The sequence below is a fragment of the Dermochelys coriacea genome, chromosome 1 (genome assembly GCF_009764565.3).
Source record: "Dermochelys coriacea isolate rDerCor1 chromosome 1, rDerCor1.pri.v4, whole genome shotgun sequence".
Classification (NCBI taxonomy): Eukaryota; Metazoa; Chordata; order Testudines; family Dermochelyidae; genus Dermochelys; species Dermochelys coriacea.
Window position 1 is genome coordinate 253,420,317 of NC_050068.2, and position 18,225 is coordinate 253,438,541.

The 18,225-nt window shown below is 40.4% G+C and overlaps 1 protein-coding gene across 2 annotated transcripts in view; it reads right to left on the reverse strand.

Annotated features, from left to right (window-relative positions):
• Window positions 1-18,225, reverse strand: part of SLC41A2 (solute carrier family 41 member 2) — a 112,382-nt gene continuing 94,157 nt past the window's right edge. For both annotated transcript variants that reach the window (XM_043519541.1, XM_038387717.2), the window contains exons 11-12: window positions 2,601-3,871; window positions 1-2,251 (exon numbers count right to left, since the gene is read on the reverse strand). In XM_043519541.1, coding sequence (XP_043375476.1) covers window positions 3,686-3,871 — 186 coding nt within the window. In that variant the 3' untranslated portion in view covers window positions 1-2,251; window positions 2,601-3,685. The remainder of the gene's footprint in view (window positions 2,252-2,600; window positions 3,872-18,225) is intronic.

The window sequence follows — 18,225 nt, forward strand, 5'->3', positions numbered from 1 at the left end:
CCCCCAGACTTTTCTTCTTCTGCAAATACCTGCCCCCCCCCCTTTTTTTTTTTTTTTTTTTTTTACACTACAGCAAGGGCTTTGTTGCTCCTTGACACTACCTCACCTCTCTGGACCTTACACTCACTGCCTCCATAAGATATTCATTTTGCTCTATCAACCCAATATCCTCTCCTCTACCCCTCATAGAATATCAGGGTTGGAAGGGACCTCAGGAGGGCATCTAGTCCAACCCCCTGCTCAAAGCAGGACCAATCCCCAACTAAATCAAAGAGAAGGTACTGTCACTCCCTTGCTGCTGGAGAATGCGGGCATTGATCCCGCTACCTCTCGCATGCACTCTACCACTTGAGCTAATTCCCCTGTCAATGTACCTAGTCTTCCTCTGTCTCTCTCAGTTCCACTTCAAATTCCTCTAGTTTCCCTCTTCATTGCCTTCATGCTTCCACCATCTTTGCTTCCACAGCTCCCCTCCCGCCAAGTCCATTCACTGCTTCTGACCTATACACCCTACCTCATCACCCAACCCCCACCACTTGAGAGCCAGCTGCAATGCTTACACTGCATTACACTGTTTTTAGCACAGGGCTGTCTCCCTAGACTGTTAAGTATACATACCTTCTCTGTGTCTCCCTAGACTGTGTACTCTTCAGGGAAAGGATCATTCCTTCTTGTTTGTCTGGAAAACTCTTAGTACATCATGGGTGCTACCATCAGCAAATAATAAATACTACAATACAAACATACATTATATAAGTACTGTTCACTCAGGTATCTCAATGCAGTGAAGAAACTATTTTTTATTGTTTAAAGAGCTTTGCAGTTCATTTTTTAGGATTTTAAAATCCAGTAATTCCTCCAATAAAAAAGTTTGCCATGACAATGTAGTTCAACAAGGTAGTTCCACCAGAATTAAATTATGTAATTATTTCTCGGTCTATAGCACAGAATAAAAATAGCATTTTAAAGAAGTCAAACAAAAAGTGAATTATAACCATCCCATTTTAAACAATTTATAATATTTCTCACAATATACATGACAAACTAATTTAAACAACATTAATACAAACTATCAAAAGTCAGGGAACTTTATTTTGTATTAAAGTGATATTCATCTTTACCACACATAAGCAGAAGACATAACAGGTTTATGATCCTTTCCAATCTGTCAACTAGGTAGTCATAATTTTAAGAAAAAAGCTCAAGTAAAAAATTTCAAATGAGGGTGCCTAAAGTTAGGCATCGAAATCCATGTCTAGGCACCCAAGGACCTGGCTTTATTTTTAGATGTGCAAACACCCTGTTTTTCCATGGAGATGAGGATGCTCAGCAGCTCTTTGCAAGTCAGGCCAACTTTTTAAGTGTCTAATGCCTCAATTCTGTAAAAACTTATGCACAAATGTAACTTCATGAATTTGAGTAGTCCCATTAAATCCATAGACTGCTCATATGCATAGAATCACATACATAAATGGTTGCAGGATTAGGAAATACGCTGACTTGGGAGTCTCTGTGGATTTAGGTGTTTAATTTTAGGTCTCCAAATTTGAAATTTTTGGTTCTAGTATTTACACAATTAACAGAATGATTCATGTAATTATGTATTTAGGATGTCCACCAGGATTTTTAAATTTTAGAAACATTTGCTGTGCATGAATTGTAGCCAATTTTCAAAATATCATCTGTACAATTTAATATATTTTTTCAAATTAATTAGACTAATCACTTGCCAAACTTCATGGTTCAAGCTTTGAGTTAAACAAATATAAGAAAGCATTCAGCCAGTAATTTCTTTCTCTATAGGTCATATTCTGCCACAGCTTTTAAACAAAAATCCTTATTAACAACAATGGTGATTTCTGCTTAAAAGTGGATGGTACACTCTGGCCCTAAATTTTTAAAAGTTTACATAAACTTTCAAATAGTTCAAATACATTTTAAAAAAGTCTAAGAAGCAACATAATCTTATACACCCCAAATTTTGATCGGGGTAAATATTTACAACTGAAACACCTGAAAACCGATTATTATAATGGAAACAATGACACAATCTTAAAGTACATAATAAATGTCAATGTTGTGACAGTACTTTTAATATTAATACTAGAAGCCTCTCCAGTTGCCAACTAAAAGTACATTTTTCAACAGAAAACTAGTTTCATTCTAGCTTATCCTCATTAATATAGATCAGTGCAGCATCATGCTAAATGTGTTTGCTTACACCAGTGATTCTCAAACTCTGGGTTGGGACCTGAAAGGGTTACTACCTGAAAGGGGGTTTCAAAGAGGATGGCTCTAGACTGTTCTCAATGGTAGCAGATGACAGAACGAGGAGTAATGGTCTCAAGTTGCAATGGGGGAGGTTTAGATTGGATATTAGGAAAAACTTTTTCACTAAGAGGGTGGTGAAACACTGGAATGCGTTACCTAGGGAGGTGGTAGAATCTCCTTCCCTAGAGATTTTTAAGGTCAGGCTTGACAAAGCCCTGGCTAGGATGATTTAACTGGGACTTGGTCCTGCTTTGAGCAGGGGGTTGGACTAGATGACCTTCTGGGGTCCCTTCCAACCCTGATATTCTATGATTCTATGATTCTATGACCCCAAGGTGGTCATGACCCTGTTTTAATGGGGTCGCCAGGACTGGCATTAGACTTGCTGGGGCTCGGAGCCAAAGCCAAAGCCTGAGCCCCACTGGCCAGGACCAAAGCCCAAGCCTGACGGCTTCAGCCCTGGGTGGCGGGGCTCAGGTTACAGGCCCCCCGCCTGGGGCAGAAGCCTTTGGGCGTCAGCTTTGGCCTCAGCAGGCTTTGGAATTGGCCCCCACGCCCAGGGCAGCTCAGGTGGGCTCAGGCTTCAGTCCCCCGTCCTAGAGTCGTGTAGTAATTTTTGTTGTCAGAAGAGGGTCATGGTGCAATGAAGTTTGAGAACCCCTGGCTTACACCATTGTTTTAGATAGGTACCAAGGGCAAAAGAAGTAGGTTGCTTCTCTTGCTACCCTGTGGTAGGCCCAATCGTGCAAATACTTCTTGAAGAGCTTAACAGTATATGCAAGTAGTTCCTCTGATGTGCGTAAAGTTAAGCATGTGTCAAAATGTTTGAAGGATTAGGGCTCAAATCATTAAAATAATAATTATTATTGATATACAGCTTGTGGCAACTGGAGAAATCCTAAAAATGGCAAAGACACATCATCAATTAAGTAGTTGTGTCTGAGAAGGAAACTATTTTGACTCAATGAACCCTTTTTGCACTGTGATTTGAAATACATACCCAATTTGTGAGAGCAAAAAAGACAAGACAAGCCACTGATCTGTTTTCATCTCCTTTCTTCACTGTTCATTTATTGTCAATTAAAGGATATCCCGTGATTTTCCTTTTTTAAATGCTCCATTTTTTTTCCTAATACAAAACACCTGTCAAACAATCAGCCTATACTTCATTGTATCTGGTCAGATGTTTTCAACTGACAACAGTCCTCACTTCCAGGGTAAAAATCAGATAAAATCCTTCCTGTTCCACCTTTCATTTAAAAAAAAAATTAAGGTAATTTAATATCAGTGCCACCTTAATTACCCATACTAAATTGAACAATTGTTTTGAAATCCTTCGACTGGAATGGTAAGCAGTTGTCTCCTATTTTTCTTCAGAATCTACTGGGAACAATTAATATGTCCATCTGAATGATTAGTCTCCAACATCCCCATCTCTATCACCAATGAGCCACAGGAAGTGAAAACTCATAGCTAATAAGGCAGTTCCAAGCAGATCTCCCAATGCAGTAAGGTAAGGGATAGAAAAACTGTCAGGATCTTTTCCTTTTTTCCAGAAGTGGTGCACCATCCAGTCAGCAATCCATAACAAAGTAAACACCTGTGGCAGAACATTAAACAAAAGATAATCCAAAATCAGTGGGAGTGGAATTAGAGCACTTTTGAAAATCCCACCCTAAACATTAACACTGATCTATTTCCCTGCTGATTATTTTAGCAGAAACATTAAGCTAACAGGCCTGATTTCTAAGATGTGCTGAGCATCTGGGAAGCCCACTGAACTTCAGCAGGAGGTGGTGGATGCTCAGCAACTCTGAAAGTCATATTGTGTGTGTATTGGTGGGTGTAATGGTAGACACTGGGTGAACTGAGGCAGTTAGTGCCTTGCTAGTGTGGGGAATGAAGAATTCAAACCCTTCTCCCCAAAAACTCAAGATCACTTTCATCCTTGCCTAAAAGGTGGAATATCAGAATGGTAGGACTGGAAGGGGCCTTGAGAGGTCATCTAGTCCAGTCCCCTGTGCTCAGAAGTATTATCTAGACCAGTGTTTCCCAAACTTGGGATGCCGCTTGTTCAGGGAAAGCCCCTGGCGGGCCGGGCCGCTTTGTTTATCTGCCACATCTGCAGGTTCGGCCGATTGCGGTTCCCACAAGCCGCAGTTTGCCACTGTAGGCCAATGGGAGCTGTGGAAAGCGGTGCGGGCTGAGGGACGTACTGGCCGCCGCTTCCTGCAGCCCCCATTGGCCTGGAGTGGCAAACCGCAGCCAGTGGGAGCCGTGATCGGCTGAACCTGTGGATGCGGCAGGTAAACAAACAGGCCCGATCCGCCGGGGCTTTCCCTGAACAAGCGGCGTCCCAAGTTTGGGAAACACTGATCTAGACCATCCCTGAAAGGTGTTTGTCTAACCTGCTCTTAAAAATCTCCAATGATGGAGATTCCACAGCCTCCTTAGGCAATTTATTCCAGTGCTTAACTACCCTGACAGGAAGTTTTTCCTTATGTCCAACCTAAACCATCCTTGCTGCAATTTAAGCCCATTGCTTCTTGTCCTATCCTCAGAGGTTAATGAGAACAATTTACCTCCCTCCTCCTTGAAACAACCTTTTATGTACTTGAAAACTGTTATGTCCCCTCTCAGTCTTCTCTTCTCCGGACTAAACAAACCCAATTTTTTTCCATCTTCCCTCATAGGTCATTGTTTCTAGACCTTTAATCATTTTTTGTTGCTCTTCTCTGGACTTTCTCCAATTTGTCGACATCTTTCCTGAAATGCGCCCAGAACTGGACACAATACTCCAGCTGAGGCCTAATCAGCACGGAGTAGAGCGGAAGAATTACTTTCCATGTATTGCTTACAATACCCTTGCTAATACATCCCAGAATGATGTTTGCTTTTTTTTGCAACAGTGTTACACTGTTAACTCGTATTTAGCTTGTGATCCACTATGACCCCAGGTTCCTTTCCATAGTACTACCTCGTAGGCACTCATTTCCCATTTTGTATGTGTGCAACTGATTGTTCTTTCCTAAATGGAGTACTTTGCATTTGAACTTATTGAATTTCAGCCCACTTACTTCAGACCATTTCTCCAGTTTGTCCAGATCATTTTGAATTTTAATCTTATTTTCCAAAGCACTTGCAACTCCCCCTAGCTTGGTATCCTCTGCCAACTTTATAAGTGTACTCTCTATGCCATTATCTAAATCGTTGATGAAGATATTGAACAGAACCAGCCCCAGAACTGATCCCTGTGGGACCTCACTTGATATGTCCTTTAGAAGGAAAGATAAGATACATCCTCTCCCCAGTACGTAAAATCTCAACTACCTCCTAGTTTCCAATAACCAAAGCTGTCTCCCTGGTGTCCACACCACTAATGCTCTTTCCCAATACTTTGTCCTACAGTGCAATTATATTTTCAAAACAAAAATGTAAGAAACAATGAAATGTTGAGGGTTAATTAATATCAAAATAACCAAACGCCACAAGACATAACTTGATTGAAATTGGGAGAGTAAGTGGGGAGATTGGCTTTAGGGGAGCAGTGCTGAATAAACCCAAGTTTAGTGTGATGCACAGCAGCACTTGTTAGATCACAGATAATTTCACCCAGACAGTAGGAGCCAATGTAAATAGCCTAGAAACCATGAAGTATCCATTTCAACCCAGGCCCAATTCCCATGGCCATTGTGAGATCTGCACTTTTACACCAGGTCTGAATTTGCTTCAAAGTGCTGTGTTAAAGACTTTATTCCCAGCTGTGACTGTCTCAACACCTAAGAAATCTGAATTTAATGCTGAAAGTACATGTGACGAGTAATCCAGTACTAGTAGGGATTCATTTTTGAATATTTCACAGCTGTATAAGAATTTCTGGCTCACTTCAATCATATGGCATGGCATGAGTGGGAGGGAAAAGCATACTAATTGAATCTCCATCTCTTCTTGTCTCTTTGGATGGGACTGCCTAGGCTGAAATAAATGTTCATACAACCCAATGTCTTTTTAGCTAATCAGATATTCAGGAATTAAGATTTATAACATGAGGTCTGAATTAAGGACAGTTCTCATCTTTACTAACATACAAAAGAAGATTTACTATATACAATAAACAAAATATATGCAATACAAAAATGGTAAAAGTTAAAAATTAAGTTCCGAATTAATTCTTTAAATTAGAAAATTTAAAACTAAATGCATACATTATCTTTCCAAATGCTATCAATTGCTAGAACATTTTCAGTGCTCATAAGATTTTTTTTTTAAATGATCTCTAGACTAAAGCAAAGTTTAGAAAAAAATCATGTTAAATATACTAAATGATTAAATACATTATAAAACTTCCTCTCAACACTTCGTTTTTTAAAAAATTAAAAAATTCATGTTTTACACTACAAAAGCATATTTTAAATCTAACTTGTGGATTTTTAAAAAAATTACCAAACACTGTCCCTGTTTTCTCTTTATGAAATATGCATAACTTATTTCGATAAACACATCTTCTCAATAGGCAACTCTGTAGTTCAAGCTAATTATGCATGTGCTAGGTGTGCTTACTGGAATCCAAACAAATAATTTAAAAGCAGATGTTTTCTTTGGAAGATTATGTCAGATTCTTTCAGTCAGCACAGACAAAAAAAGGTCTGTATATATAGATACTGTACATAAACATTCCCTTACAGGCCCTACATAGCAGACTCCATAACTTAAAAAGACAATAGTTATACAATTTTATCAATCTAATAATGTGGGAACTCTTTTTAAGAACAATATTACTTACTCTGAAAAGAGACACATGATTAATTAGAAATACCGTACACAGTAAAATGTAAAGTGTAGTGTAGAATGTGACTTTTTTAAAATTAAAGACTTAAAACTCCAAATTGTCCCTATATATTTCCATTTCTAAAATATCTGGCTGATATAGGTTTGGGAGAAAAGTAGTCCTTGAATTCTACAAGACTTAAATGGAGGATAAATTGACCACTGTATTTCAGAAATATCGAAGAAATAACTGAGAAGCTGCATACATAAAAGGACTGACCTCAGAACCGAGAGACTCTACAGTCATAAGATGCAGTCTGGTTAAAGAATGAAATATTGGCATTTTAAAAGGAAGATCAGGCTGAATTAATCTGATTAATTTCTTGATGTGACTGACAAAAGAAACTGGCAGAAGTGAAACAGAAGACATAATCAACCTGGACTTCAAGAAGGCTTTTGTATTTAGTGTCACAAAAAGTAGTATAAAGAAAAGGAGTACTTGTGGCACCTTAGAGACTACCAAATTTATTTGAGCATAAGCTTTCATCAGTGAAGTGAGAATAGCTCACAAAAGCTTATGCTCAAATAAATTTGTTAGTCTCTAAGGTGCCTCAAGTACTCCTTTTCCTTTTGCGGATACAGACTAACACGGCTGCTACTCTGAAACCCGTCATTATAAAAAGTAGTATGTAAAGTTAGCAAGTATGATGGTGTTGGTAAAATTCAATTTGATAAAAACATATTGGCAGCTGAGACAGAGAACAGTGGGAAATAGTATAATGGAGATGGCAAAAAGAGACTGTTGAGAAGACAAATCTTGTTCAGCCTACACACTGTACTAATGATGGAAAGGCATGATCATGAAGTAAATAATACGTAAGTGTATATAACATAAAACTGGAAGAGACAGTCATTAATCAGAGAGGAAATGAGGTCTTCTTGAGAATGAAGTTTGTGACAGCCATCTATGATTCATATTAAAACTATATGCCTGTATTTTCAAAATTATGTGCCTAATGTTTGATGTTCAATATCACATGATTCTGCAGGGCTAAAAATGGGAGCATTATACCACAGAAAAAGAAAGATTCCTTCTTTTTTAATGGGACTTAGAGTTTGCTTCTCATCTTTGTAGGCCTAGGGATAAACTTTCAATTGCTGATTTGAAGTATAAAAAAACTAAATTTTGGTCATTTTTAGATATCTTTATTACCTCTGAGCCCTCTACAGTGGGACTCATGGTTATTAAGGCACCTGGCTTCACAAGCAGGAAAAAAACAAAAAATATTTCCAATAAAAACCGACATTTAAAAAACCTCTTAAACATTACTAAAATAGATTTCCTGTTTTATGCAGCATAGAAAGAATACATTATGGTATGTCAGAGGTGGGCAAACTATGGCCCACATCTGGCCTGTGGGACCATCCTGCCCGGCCCTTGAGCTCCTGGCCGGGGAGGCTAGACCCCGGGCTCTCCCCTGCTGTCCACCCTCCCCCACAGCTATGCTGCCACGCAGGCAGTGCTCTGGGTGGCAGGGCTGCGAGCTCCTGCTGAGCAGAGCGGCAGCATGTCTAGCTCCAGCCGGGTGGCGCGGATGACAGACATGCTGCTCTGAGCGGCATGGTAAGGGGGCCAGGGAATTGGATAAGGGGTGGGAGCTCCCGGGGGGCAGTCAGGGGACAGGAAGCAGTTGGATGGGGTGGAGGTTGTGCGGGGTTGGGGAACGGGGCTGGTCAGGGGACAGGGAATGGGGGGGGGGTCGGATAGGCGTATGGTCCCGGAGGGCCTGTCAGAGGGTGGCGGTGTGAATAGGGGTCAAGGGACAGGGAACAAGGGGGGTTGGATAGGCATGGAGTCCCAGGGGGGTCTGTCAGGGGCAGGGGAGGATAGCGGTCGGGGGACTGGGAGCGTGGAGTTGGATGGGGTGGGGTTCCAGGGGGCAGTTAAGGGCGGGGGGGGGTCCTGGGAGGGGGCGGTCAGGGTACAAGGAGCAAAGGGGGTTGGATGGGTCTGGAGTTCTGAGGGGGGCAGTCAGGGGGTGGGAAGTGGGAGGGGGCGGATAGGGGATGGGGTCCAGGCTGTTTGGGGAAGCACAGCCTTCCCTACCGGCCCTCCATACAGTTTTGCAACCCCAATGTGGCCCTCAGGCCAAAAAGTTTGCCCAACCCTGTGGTATGTTGTGGTATACTATAACAGTTTTATTGGTACAGTATATTAATTTAGGATTTTCTGCATGACTGATTTATGGTGTCACCATTATGTTGCATGCCAAATACATGATGATAAAACCCAGATTAATTCATGCTGATAGAAGTTTTATAACCACACAATATTATAACCACATCCATTATCTTTTTATTTATATGTAAATAAGAGGTTTTAAATCTCTTTCATGAAGCTATATGTAGCTTGTGTAATCAGAATGCCAACACTGAACTACAGGAATGGGTAAAATTTAGCTACATAGTTCTAATGTTCTATCATTTCAATAGGCAGGTCACTTCAACATTCAGCCATAAGTTTGAGTCTGGAGCCAATACTACTCAGTGGTTTTACCAGTGTTGAAGATTCTTTGATAGGGAAAGTGTATTGGCAGCATTTCTTGTGGCTTGCTTTTAGTATTAAATTCACTGCTGTTATGCCTCATGCTTTTACCCTTGTTTCAAAGTGATAATGTATTATGAAATACAGTTTTATTTTCCCATTACTAATTCATTTAGCTATCACTAGGAAACAGGACAGAGGTTGTTTACATGTGTATATTTTTCATGGGTGAAGCACTGGATAATATGTTCATTTCTAGTATGCTGTATGAATTCTGAGAGAAAAGTAGAATTAAGGTTGTATGTATCATATTGGATAAAATCCATTAGATGAATATAGTAATTATCCCAAAACCAACTATTATAAACCACAAACTTTAGAGTTAAGTTTACAGTTAAGAAATCCAAACATGTTAATACAAGAAATGCACTATTAAGGCACACAACTCTGACCTGTAAGTGATGTCATGCAATAACCACAGGATTATGATTAAAGCATTTTAGTTGTCTGTGGTCCCAGATGAGATTTAAATGATTTTTAATTACACATTAGGTTTCTCAGATTTATCCCCCTCATGGCATCCCTATGAGGCCTTGTCTGAATAATAACTGTAAAGAACCTATAATGGTCTCATCATGTAAGCCTCCATACATGGAGTTCCCATTGACTACAATGAAAATTCTGCATTCAAATTACTTGCAAAGTAGGCCCTGAATACTCAGAGAATATAGTTGCTGATACCTCATTTTTCCAAAAAGGTAGACTGTTCCATTACATTTTAAAACAAAACAAAAAACAGTCTTCTCTGGTGGCTACATGTCAACAGTCCTGGTTCTTTCCATGTCACAATCAGAGGAATCAAACCACTGCTTCCACCAAATATGGAAAGAATTTTTATCACCTCTGGCTCTTCAAAAGAATACTATCCCCTTTCTTCTCTAAGAAGGACCTTGCCACTGTCAGCCATGCCATAGTTACTTCCATGCTGGAAAAGTGCAATTCACACTGCTTGGGGGTGAATGTGGATACCAAACGCACAAACTACAATGCATTCATCATTCAACAGCCTGCCTCTTAAGCAACAGACACCAGGATGGATATATTCCACTTGCTCCTTGTTTACTTCTGGACCAAATTCAAAGTGGTAAACAAATTGATACATTACACATATAGGCTAGGTCTACACACAGAAGTTGCATCAAACTAATTTTGTTAAACTGGTGTGACTCTGTGTATGTATAATCATATCTGTTTAAAACTGGTTATAATATCAGTTTAACCTGCACCTGTAAATTTACAGGCATAAGCTAAACCAAGATAAATGTTGGAAAATCTCTAAGTGGCATAGACAGCGTAACCAGTTCTATGTGCCCCTTCCTCCCCCCAATCCCAGCACAAAAAATGTGTCGGGAGCAAGGCCAAAAAAAAGGAGGCATTGCTTAAGACTACTTTGTGCTTTGATGATTTCTGGGTTTGCTAGGAGCAGGCCTTAAAATTCTTAAAATGTATCTAAGCAACATGTATAATTAAATGATATCTATGTAAAGTGCCTATCACCATGGTGTCTGAGTACCTAGATAAGTATGGTATAAAAACCTTGATAGACAAAAACTAAGGCCTGGTCTAAACATAAAGTTGCACTGGTTTAACTAAAGGTATGTTTCAGTTTAGTTAAACCAGTGCAACTTTGTGTGTGGATACCTTTATATCAATGTAAACCTGGAATCCTCAACTAGCTTTCCAGCTTTTTTGTGCTGTTGGAGTGGCACAAAACTGGTAGAAGCAGGGCCAGGATTGGGTATTTATTTTAACATTTTCTTGAATCATGAGAACTTCTGGTATCGGTACATGCTGTAGATTTTGGAAGTCATCTTTGGATAATATAAAAAGCAGTCTTTAAAATTCAGCAATATTCTCCTTCCGTATAGACCTATTATCCTTATTCAGACAAAAACTGCATTGAACTTCACAAGGTAAGTTTCCCCTCTGTATAAGTAGTACAGAATAGGGCCATTAGTATACATTCCCAAATTATAAAAATAAGGTTCTTTATGGCCTCAGGCTATTGTAGAACCCAAGACACCTTTTCATTGTAAAGAAAGGAGTCATCAAAACACCACTGAATTCTCCAGTTTGCAGTCAAAAAGAAAACTACTCTGGAATGTTCAAAATATGTCACTCCACAAGAATACTGTTCTGATTTTTACTGATACGAGTAATTGTATTTTATCACGGCAAATTTACTGGGTGATGGCTTCTAGAGTTTCCCATTACATGTTTATTTCCAGAGTCCATAACACAGCTGCATGCTGAGATTTGGTTGGTAGGTGTGAAAATTCCTCAGAGGGCTCTTTATTGGCTCAGCAGGAACCTGAAGCACAGAGGCAGCCTTTGAATGTTCAAAGCAGCTTGCTGTAAGACTGATGGTTTCATTACTCCAGTTTTGCCTTCATTTTATTGCTGGATGACAAGGCTGAAAATGAACCTTATTCTTTATGCCTAGCTGCAAATAGTTAAAGCACGCTGTACCTCAAAAAAAAAAAAAAAAGATGACCATATAGCTATTCCAGGGGCATATGCAGGAATTTAAATTTGACTGCTTTTGGAGGGGCACATTAAACAAACACATATTATACATATTAAACCAGGGGTCGGCAACCTTCGGCACGCAGCCCATCAAGGTAATCCGATGGCGGGCCACGAGACATTTTGTTTACGTTGACCGTCCGCAGACATGGCCCCCCGCAGCTCCCAGTGGCCGCGGTTCGCCGTTCCTGGCCAATGGGAGCTGCGGGAAGCAGCAGGCAGCACATCCCAGCAGCCCGTGCCACTTCCCACAGCTCCCATTGGCCAGGAACAGCAAACTGCAGCCACTGGGAGCTGTGGGGAGCCGTGCCTGCAGACGGTCAACATAAATAAAATATCTCACGGCTTGCCAGCGGATTACTCTGATGGGCCGCGACCCCTGCATTAAACCATATCAATACACACACATACATTATATGTAAAGAAATAAACAGCAGTGCACTCACCATTTCAACGAAAATCCATGCGCCATGGAGCCCTCTGAATAAATGTATCCACAAGTACTTGGCTGTGGTGGTCACAGAGCTCCTCTGGCCCTGTGGCCACGGAGGGGAGAAGGCGAGAGCTCCTCCAGCCAGGGCCAGAGGAGCTCTCTCTCTCTCCCCACTGTGGCGCTGGGGCTGGAGGAGTTCTGTGCCAATTACTGGGGGAGGGGGAGCCCTGTGCCCCTGCTTGCCCCCCTTTTGCATGTCCCTGAGCTATTCAATCATATATGCATTGTTGGTCCATAGCCAGACTGTATCTTCATGAAGAAGGTATCAAAAGCTTGGCTTTGTATAGTTTTCAGAAAACAAATATGTTCCCCCTCAACAATACAATACAATACACACCAAACCCAAGCCATGTTTAAATCAGTCTGCTGTCATGTTTGATTTTCAGCAATATACAATTATTTGCCCAGACAATGTATGCTGTATTATTTGCGTTTTTCATAAAATGAAGTAATGTATAGGTTTCAGTAGGTATTTGTACATAGTGTAGACATAATTACAGTACTTATTTTGCATTACCTGAGAATGGTGCCATAGATAAGTATGTGCCAGACTTTATATTATAAAACTATTTCTGAGGTTTTACACTCAATCTTAAAAAAGTATCCCTGCATGAAAATTGGTATACGTTTTCTCAGATGTAATGTAAATAAAATGATTGAAATATTGACCCCATTGACGTTAGCTGATGTTTTGCCATTGAGTTAAACAGAGCCAAGATTTCAAGCAATAGATCCAAATCATTTAGCTAGTTTAAAAGACATGGTACATTTACAGTTAGAGGAACAAAAAAAAGTTTTTTGCTGGGTTTTTTCATCTTTTGAAAATCAAAACAGCTTTGTTTATAAAAATGATCATTAGTCCATAATACTGACCAGTTCACACTATTTTCAAAATCAAAACCAGTATTTACAGAAGTCTATGATTACGTTTAAAAAGTGATTGTAAATTCAGTAACTTTTTACAAGTTTTCTGTTACTACATACACATAGCGTACTATTGATTAGTAATAACTAAATCTATATTAATGCTAATTTATATTTATGTAAACTAGGGCTGTTGATTAATCACAGTTAACTCACACGATTAACTAAAAAAATTAATCGTGATTAATCGCAGGTTTAATCGCACAGTTAAACAATAGAATACCAATTGAAATTTATTAAATATTTTGGATGTTTTTCTACATTTTCAAATATATTTTAGTCTGTGTTGTAATTGAAATCAAAGTATATTACTTTTGATTACAAATATTTGCACTGTTAAAATGATAAAAGAAATTGTATTTTTCAACTGACCTCATACAAGTACTGTAGTGCAATCTCTTTGTCATGAAAGTGCAACTTACAAATGTAGATTTTTTTTTGTTGCATAACTGCACTCAAAAACAAAACAATGTAAAACTTCAGAGTCTATAAGTCCACTCAGTCCTACTTGTTCAGCCAATCACTAAGACAAACAAGTTTGTTTACATTTACAGGAGATAATGCTGCCTGCTTCTTAATTATAATGTCAACAGAAAGTGAGAACAGGTATTTGCATGGTACTTTTGTAGCTGGCATTGCAAGGTATTTATTTGCCAGATATGCTAAACATTCATATGCCCCTTCATGCTTCGGCCACCATTACAGAGGATATGCTTCCATGCTGATGACGCTCATAATTAAATTTGTGACTGAACTCCTTGGGGGAGAATTGTACGTTCCCTGCTCTGTTTTACTCCCATTCTGCCATATATTTCTTGTTATAGCAGTCTCGGATGATGACCCAGCACATGTTGTTCATTTTAAGAACACTTTCACTGCAGATTTGACAAAATGCAAAAAAGGTACCAATTTGAGATTTCTAATGATAGCTACAGCACTGGACCCAGGGTTTAAGAATCTGAAGTGCCTTCCAAAATCTGAGAGGGACGAGGGGTGGCGCATGTTTCAGAAGTCTTAAAAAAAAGCAATACTCTGATGCGGAAACTACAGCAACCGAACCATCAAAAAAGAAAAATCAACCTTCTGCTGGTGGCATCTGACTCAGATAATGAACATGAACATGTGTTGGTCTGCACTGCTTTGGATTGTTATTGAGCAGAAACCATCATCAGCATGGACGCATGTTCCCTGGAATGGTGGTTGAAGCATGAAGGGACATATGAATTTTTAGCACATCTGGCATGTAAATATCTTGCGACGCTGGCTACAACAGTGCCATGAGAACACTTGTGACATTGTAAACAAGAAGCGGGCAGCATTATTTCCTGCAAATACAAACAAGTCTGTTTAACCTGAGCGATTGGCTGAACAAAAAGTAGGACTGCGTGGACTTGCAGGCTCTAAAATTTACATTGTTTTATTTTTGAATGCAGTTTTTTGTATATAATTCTACATTTGCAAGTTCAACTTCCATGATAGAGATTGCACTACAGTACTTGTATTAGGTGAACTGAAAAATACTATTTATTTTGTTTTTTACAGTGCAAATATTTGTAATCAAAAATAAATAAGTGAGCATTGCACACTTTGTATTCTGTTTCAGAGTAGCAGCCGTGTTAGTCTGTATTCGCAAAAAGAAAAGGAGTACTTGTGGCACCTTAGAGACTAACAAATTTATTAGAGCATAAGCTTTCGTGAGCTACAGCTCACTTCATCGGATGCATTTGGTGGAAAAAACAGAGGAGAGATTTATATACACACACAGAGAACATGAAACAATGGGTTTATCATACACACTGTAAGGAGAGTGATCACTTAAGATAAGCCATCACCAGCAGCAGGGGGGGGAAGGAGGAAAACCTTTCATGGTGACAAGCAAGGTAGGCTAATTCCAGCAGTTAACAAGAAAATCAGAGGAACAGTGGGGGGTGGGGTGGGGGGGAGAAATACCATGGGGAAATAGTTTTACTTTGTGTAATGACTCATCCATTCCCAGTCTCTATTCAAGCCTAAGTTAATTGTATCCAGTTTGCAAATTAATTCCAATTCAGCAGTCTCTCGTTGGAGTCTGTTTTTGAAGCTTTTTTGTTGAAGGATAGCCACTCTTAGGTCTGTAATCGAGTGACCAGAGAGATTGAAAAAAGAAAAGGAGTACTTGTGGCACCTTAGAGACTAACAAATTTATTAGAGCATAAGCTTTCGTGAGCTACAGCTCACTTCATCGGATGCACTGAAGTGTTCTCCAACTGGCTTTTGAATGTTATAATTCTTGACGTCTGATTTGTGTCCATTCATTCTTTTACATAGAGACTGTCCAGTTTGGCCAATGTACATGGCAGAGGGGCATTGCTGGCACATGATGGCATATATCACATTGGTAGATGCGCAGGTGAATGAGCCTCTGATAGTGTGGCTGATGTGATTAGGCCCTATGATGGTATCCCCTGAATAGATATGTGGACACAGTTGGCAACGGGCTTTGTTGCAAGGATAGGTTCCTGGGTTAGTGGTTCTGTTGTGTGGTGTATGGTTGCTGGTGAGTATTTGCTTCAGATTGGGGGGCTGTCTGTAAGCAAGGACTGGCCTGTCTCCCAAGATCTGCGAGAGTGATGGGTCGTCCTTCAGGATAGGTTGTAGATCCTTGATGATGCGTTGGAGAGGTTTTAGTTGGGGGCTGAAGGTGATGGCTAGTGGCGTTCTGTTATTTTCTTTGTTGGGCCTGTCCTGTAGTAGGTGACTTTTGGGTACTCTTCTGGCTCTGTCAATCTGTTTCTTCACTTCAGCAGGTGGGTATTGTAGTTGTAGGAATGCATGATAGAGATCTTGTAGGTGTTTGTCTCTGTCTGAGGGGTTGGAGCAAATGCGGTTATATCGTAGCGCTTGGCTGTAGACAATGGATCGAGTGGTATGATCTGGATGAAAGCTAGAAGCATGTAGGTAGGAATAGCGGTCAGTAGGTTTCCGATATAGGGTGGTGTTTATGTGACCATCGCTTATTAGCACCGTAGTGTCCAGGAAGTGGATCTCTTGTATGGACTGGTCCAGGCTGAGGTTGATGGTGGGATGGAAATTGTTGAAATCATGGTGGAATTCCTCAAGAGCTTCTTTTCCATGGGTCCAGATGATGAAGAGGTCATCAATGTAGCGCAAGTAGAGTAGGGGCATTAGGGGACGAGAGCTGAGGAAGCGTTGTTCTAAGTCAGCCATAAAAATGTTGGCATACCGTGGGGCCATGCGGGTACCCATCGCAGTGCCGCTGATTTGAAGGTATACATTGTCCCCAAATGTGAAATAGTTATGGGTGAGGACAAAGTCACAAAGTTCAGCCACCAGGTTAACCGTGACAGTATCGGGGATACTGTTCCTGACGACTCGTAGTCCATCTTTGTGTGGAATGTTGGTGTAGAGGGCTTCTACATCCATAGTGGCTAGGATGGTGTTTTTAGGAAGATCACCAATGGACTGTAGTTTCCTCAGGAAGTCAATGGTGTCTCGAAGATAGCTGGGAGTGCTGGTAACGAAGGGCCTGAGAAGGGAGTCTACATAGCCAGACAATCCTGCTGTCAGGGTGCCAATGCCTGAGATGATGGGGCGTCCAGGATTTCCAGGTTTATGGATCTTGGGTAGCAGATAGAATACTCCAGGTCGGGGTTCTAGGGGTGTGTCTGTGCGGATTTGTTCTTGTGCTTTTTCAGGGAGTTTCTTGAGCAAATGCTGTAGTTTCTTGTGGTAACTCTCAGTGGGATCAGAGGGTAATGGCTTGTAGAAAGTGGTGTTGGAGAGCTGCCTAGTAGCCTCTTGTTCATATTCCGACCTATTCATGATGACGACAGCACCTCCTTTGTCAGCCTTTTTGATTATGATGTCAGAGTTGTTTCTGAGGCTGTGGATGGCACTGTGTTGTGCATGGCTGAGGTTATGGGGTAAGCGATGCTGCTTTTCCACACTTTCAGCTTGTGCACGTCGGCGGAAGCACTCTATGTAGAAATCCAGGCTGCTGTTTTGACCTTCAGGAGGAGTCCACCCAGAATCCTTCATTTTGTAGTGTTGGCAGGAAGGTCTCTGTGGGTTAATATGTTGGTCAGAGGTGTGTTGGAAATATTCCTTGAGTCTGAGATGTCAAAAATAGGATTCTAGGTCACCACAGAACTGTATCATATTCGTGGGGGTGGAGGGGCAAAAGGAGAGGCCCCGAGATAGGACAGATTCTTCTGCTGGGCTAAGAGTATAGTTGGATAGATTAACAATATTGCTGGGTGGGTTACGGGAAACATTGTTGTGGCCCCTTGTGGCATATAGTAGTTTAGATAGCTTAGTGTCCTTTTTCTTTCGTAGAGAAGCAAAGTGTGTGTTGTAAATGGCTTGTCTAGTTTTTGTAAAGTCCAGCCACGAGGAAGTTTGTGTGGAAGGTTGGTTCTTTATGAGAGTATCCAGTTTGGAGAGCTCATTCTTAATCTGTCCCTGTTTGCTGTAGAGGATGTTGATCAGGTGGTTCCGCAGTTTCTTTGAGAGTGTGTGGCACAAGCTGTCAGCATAGTCTGTGTGGTATGTTTGTATTCTGTGTTATAATTGAAATCAATATATTTGAAAATGTAGAAAACATCCAAAAATATTTAAATAAATGGTGTTCTCTTATTGT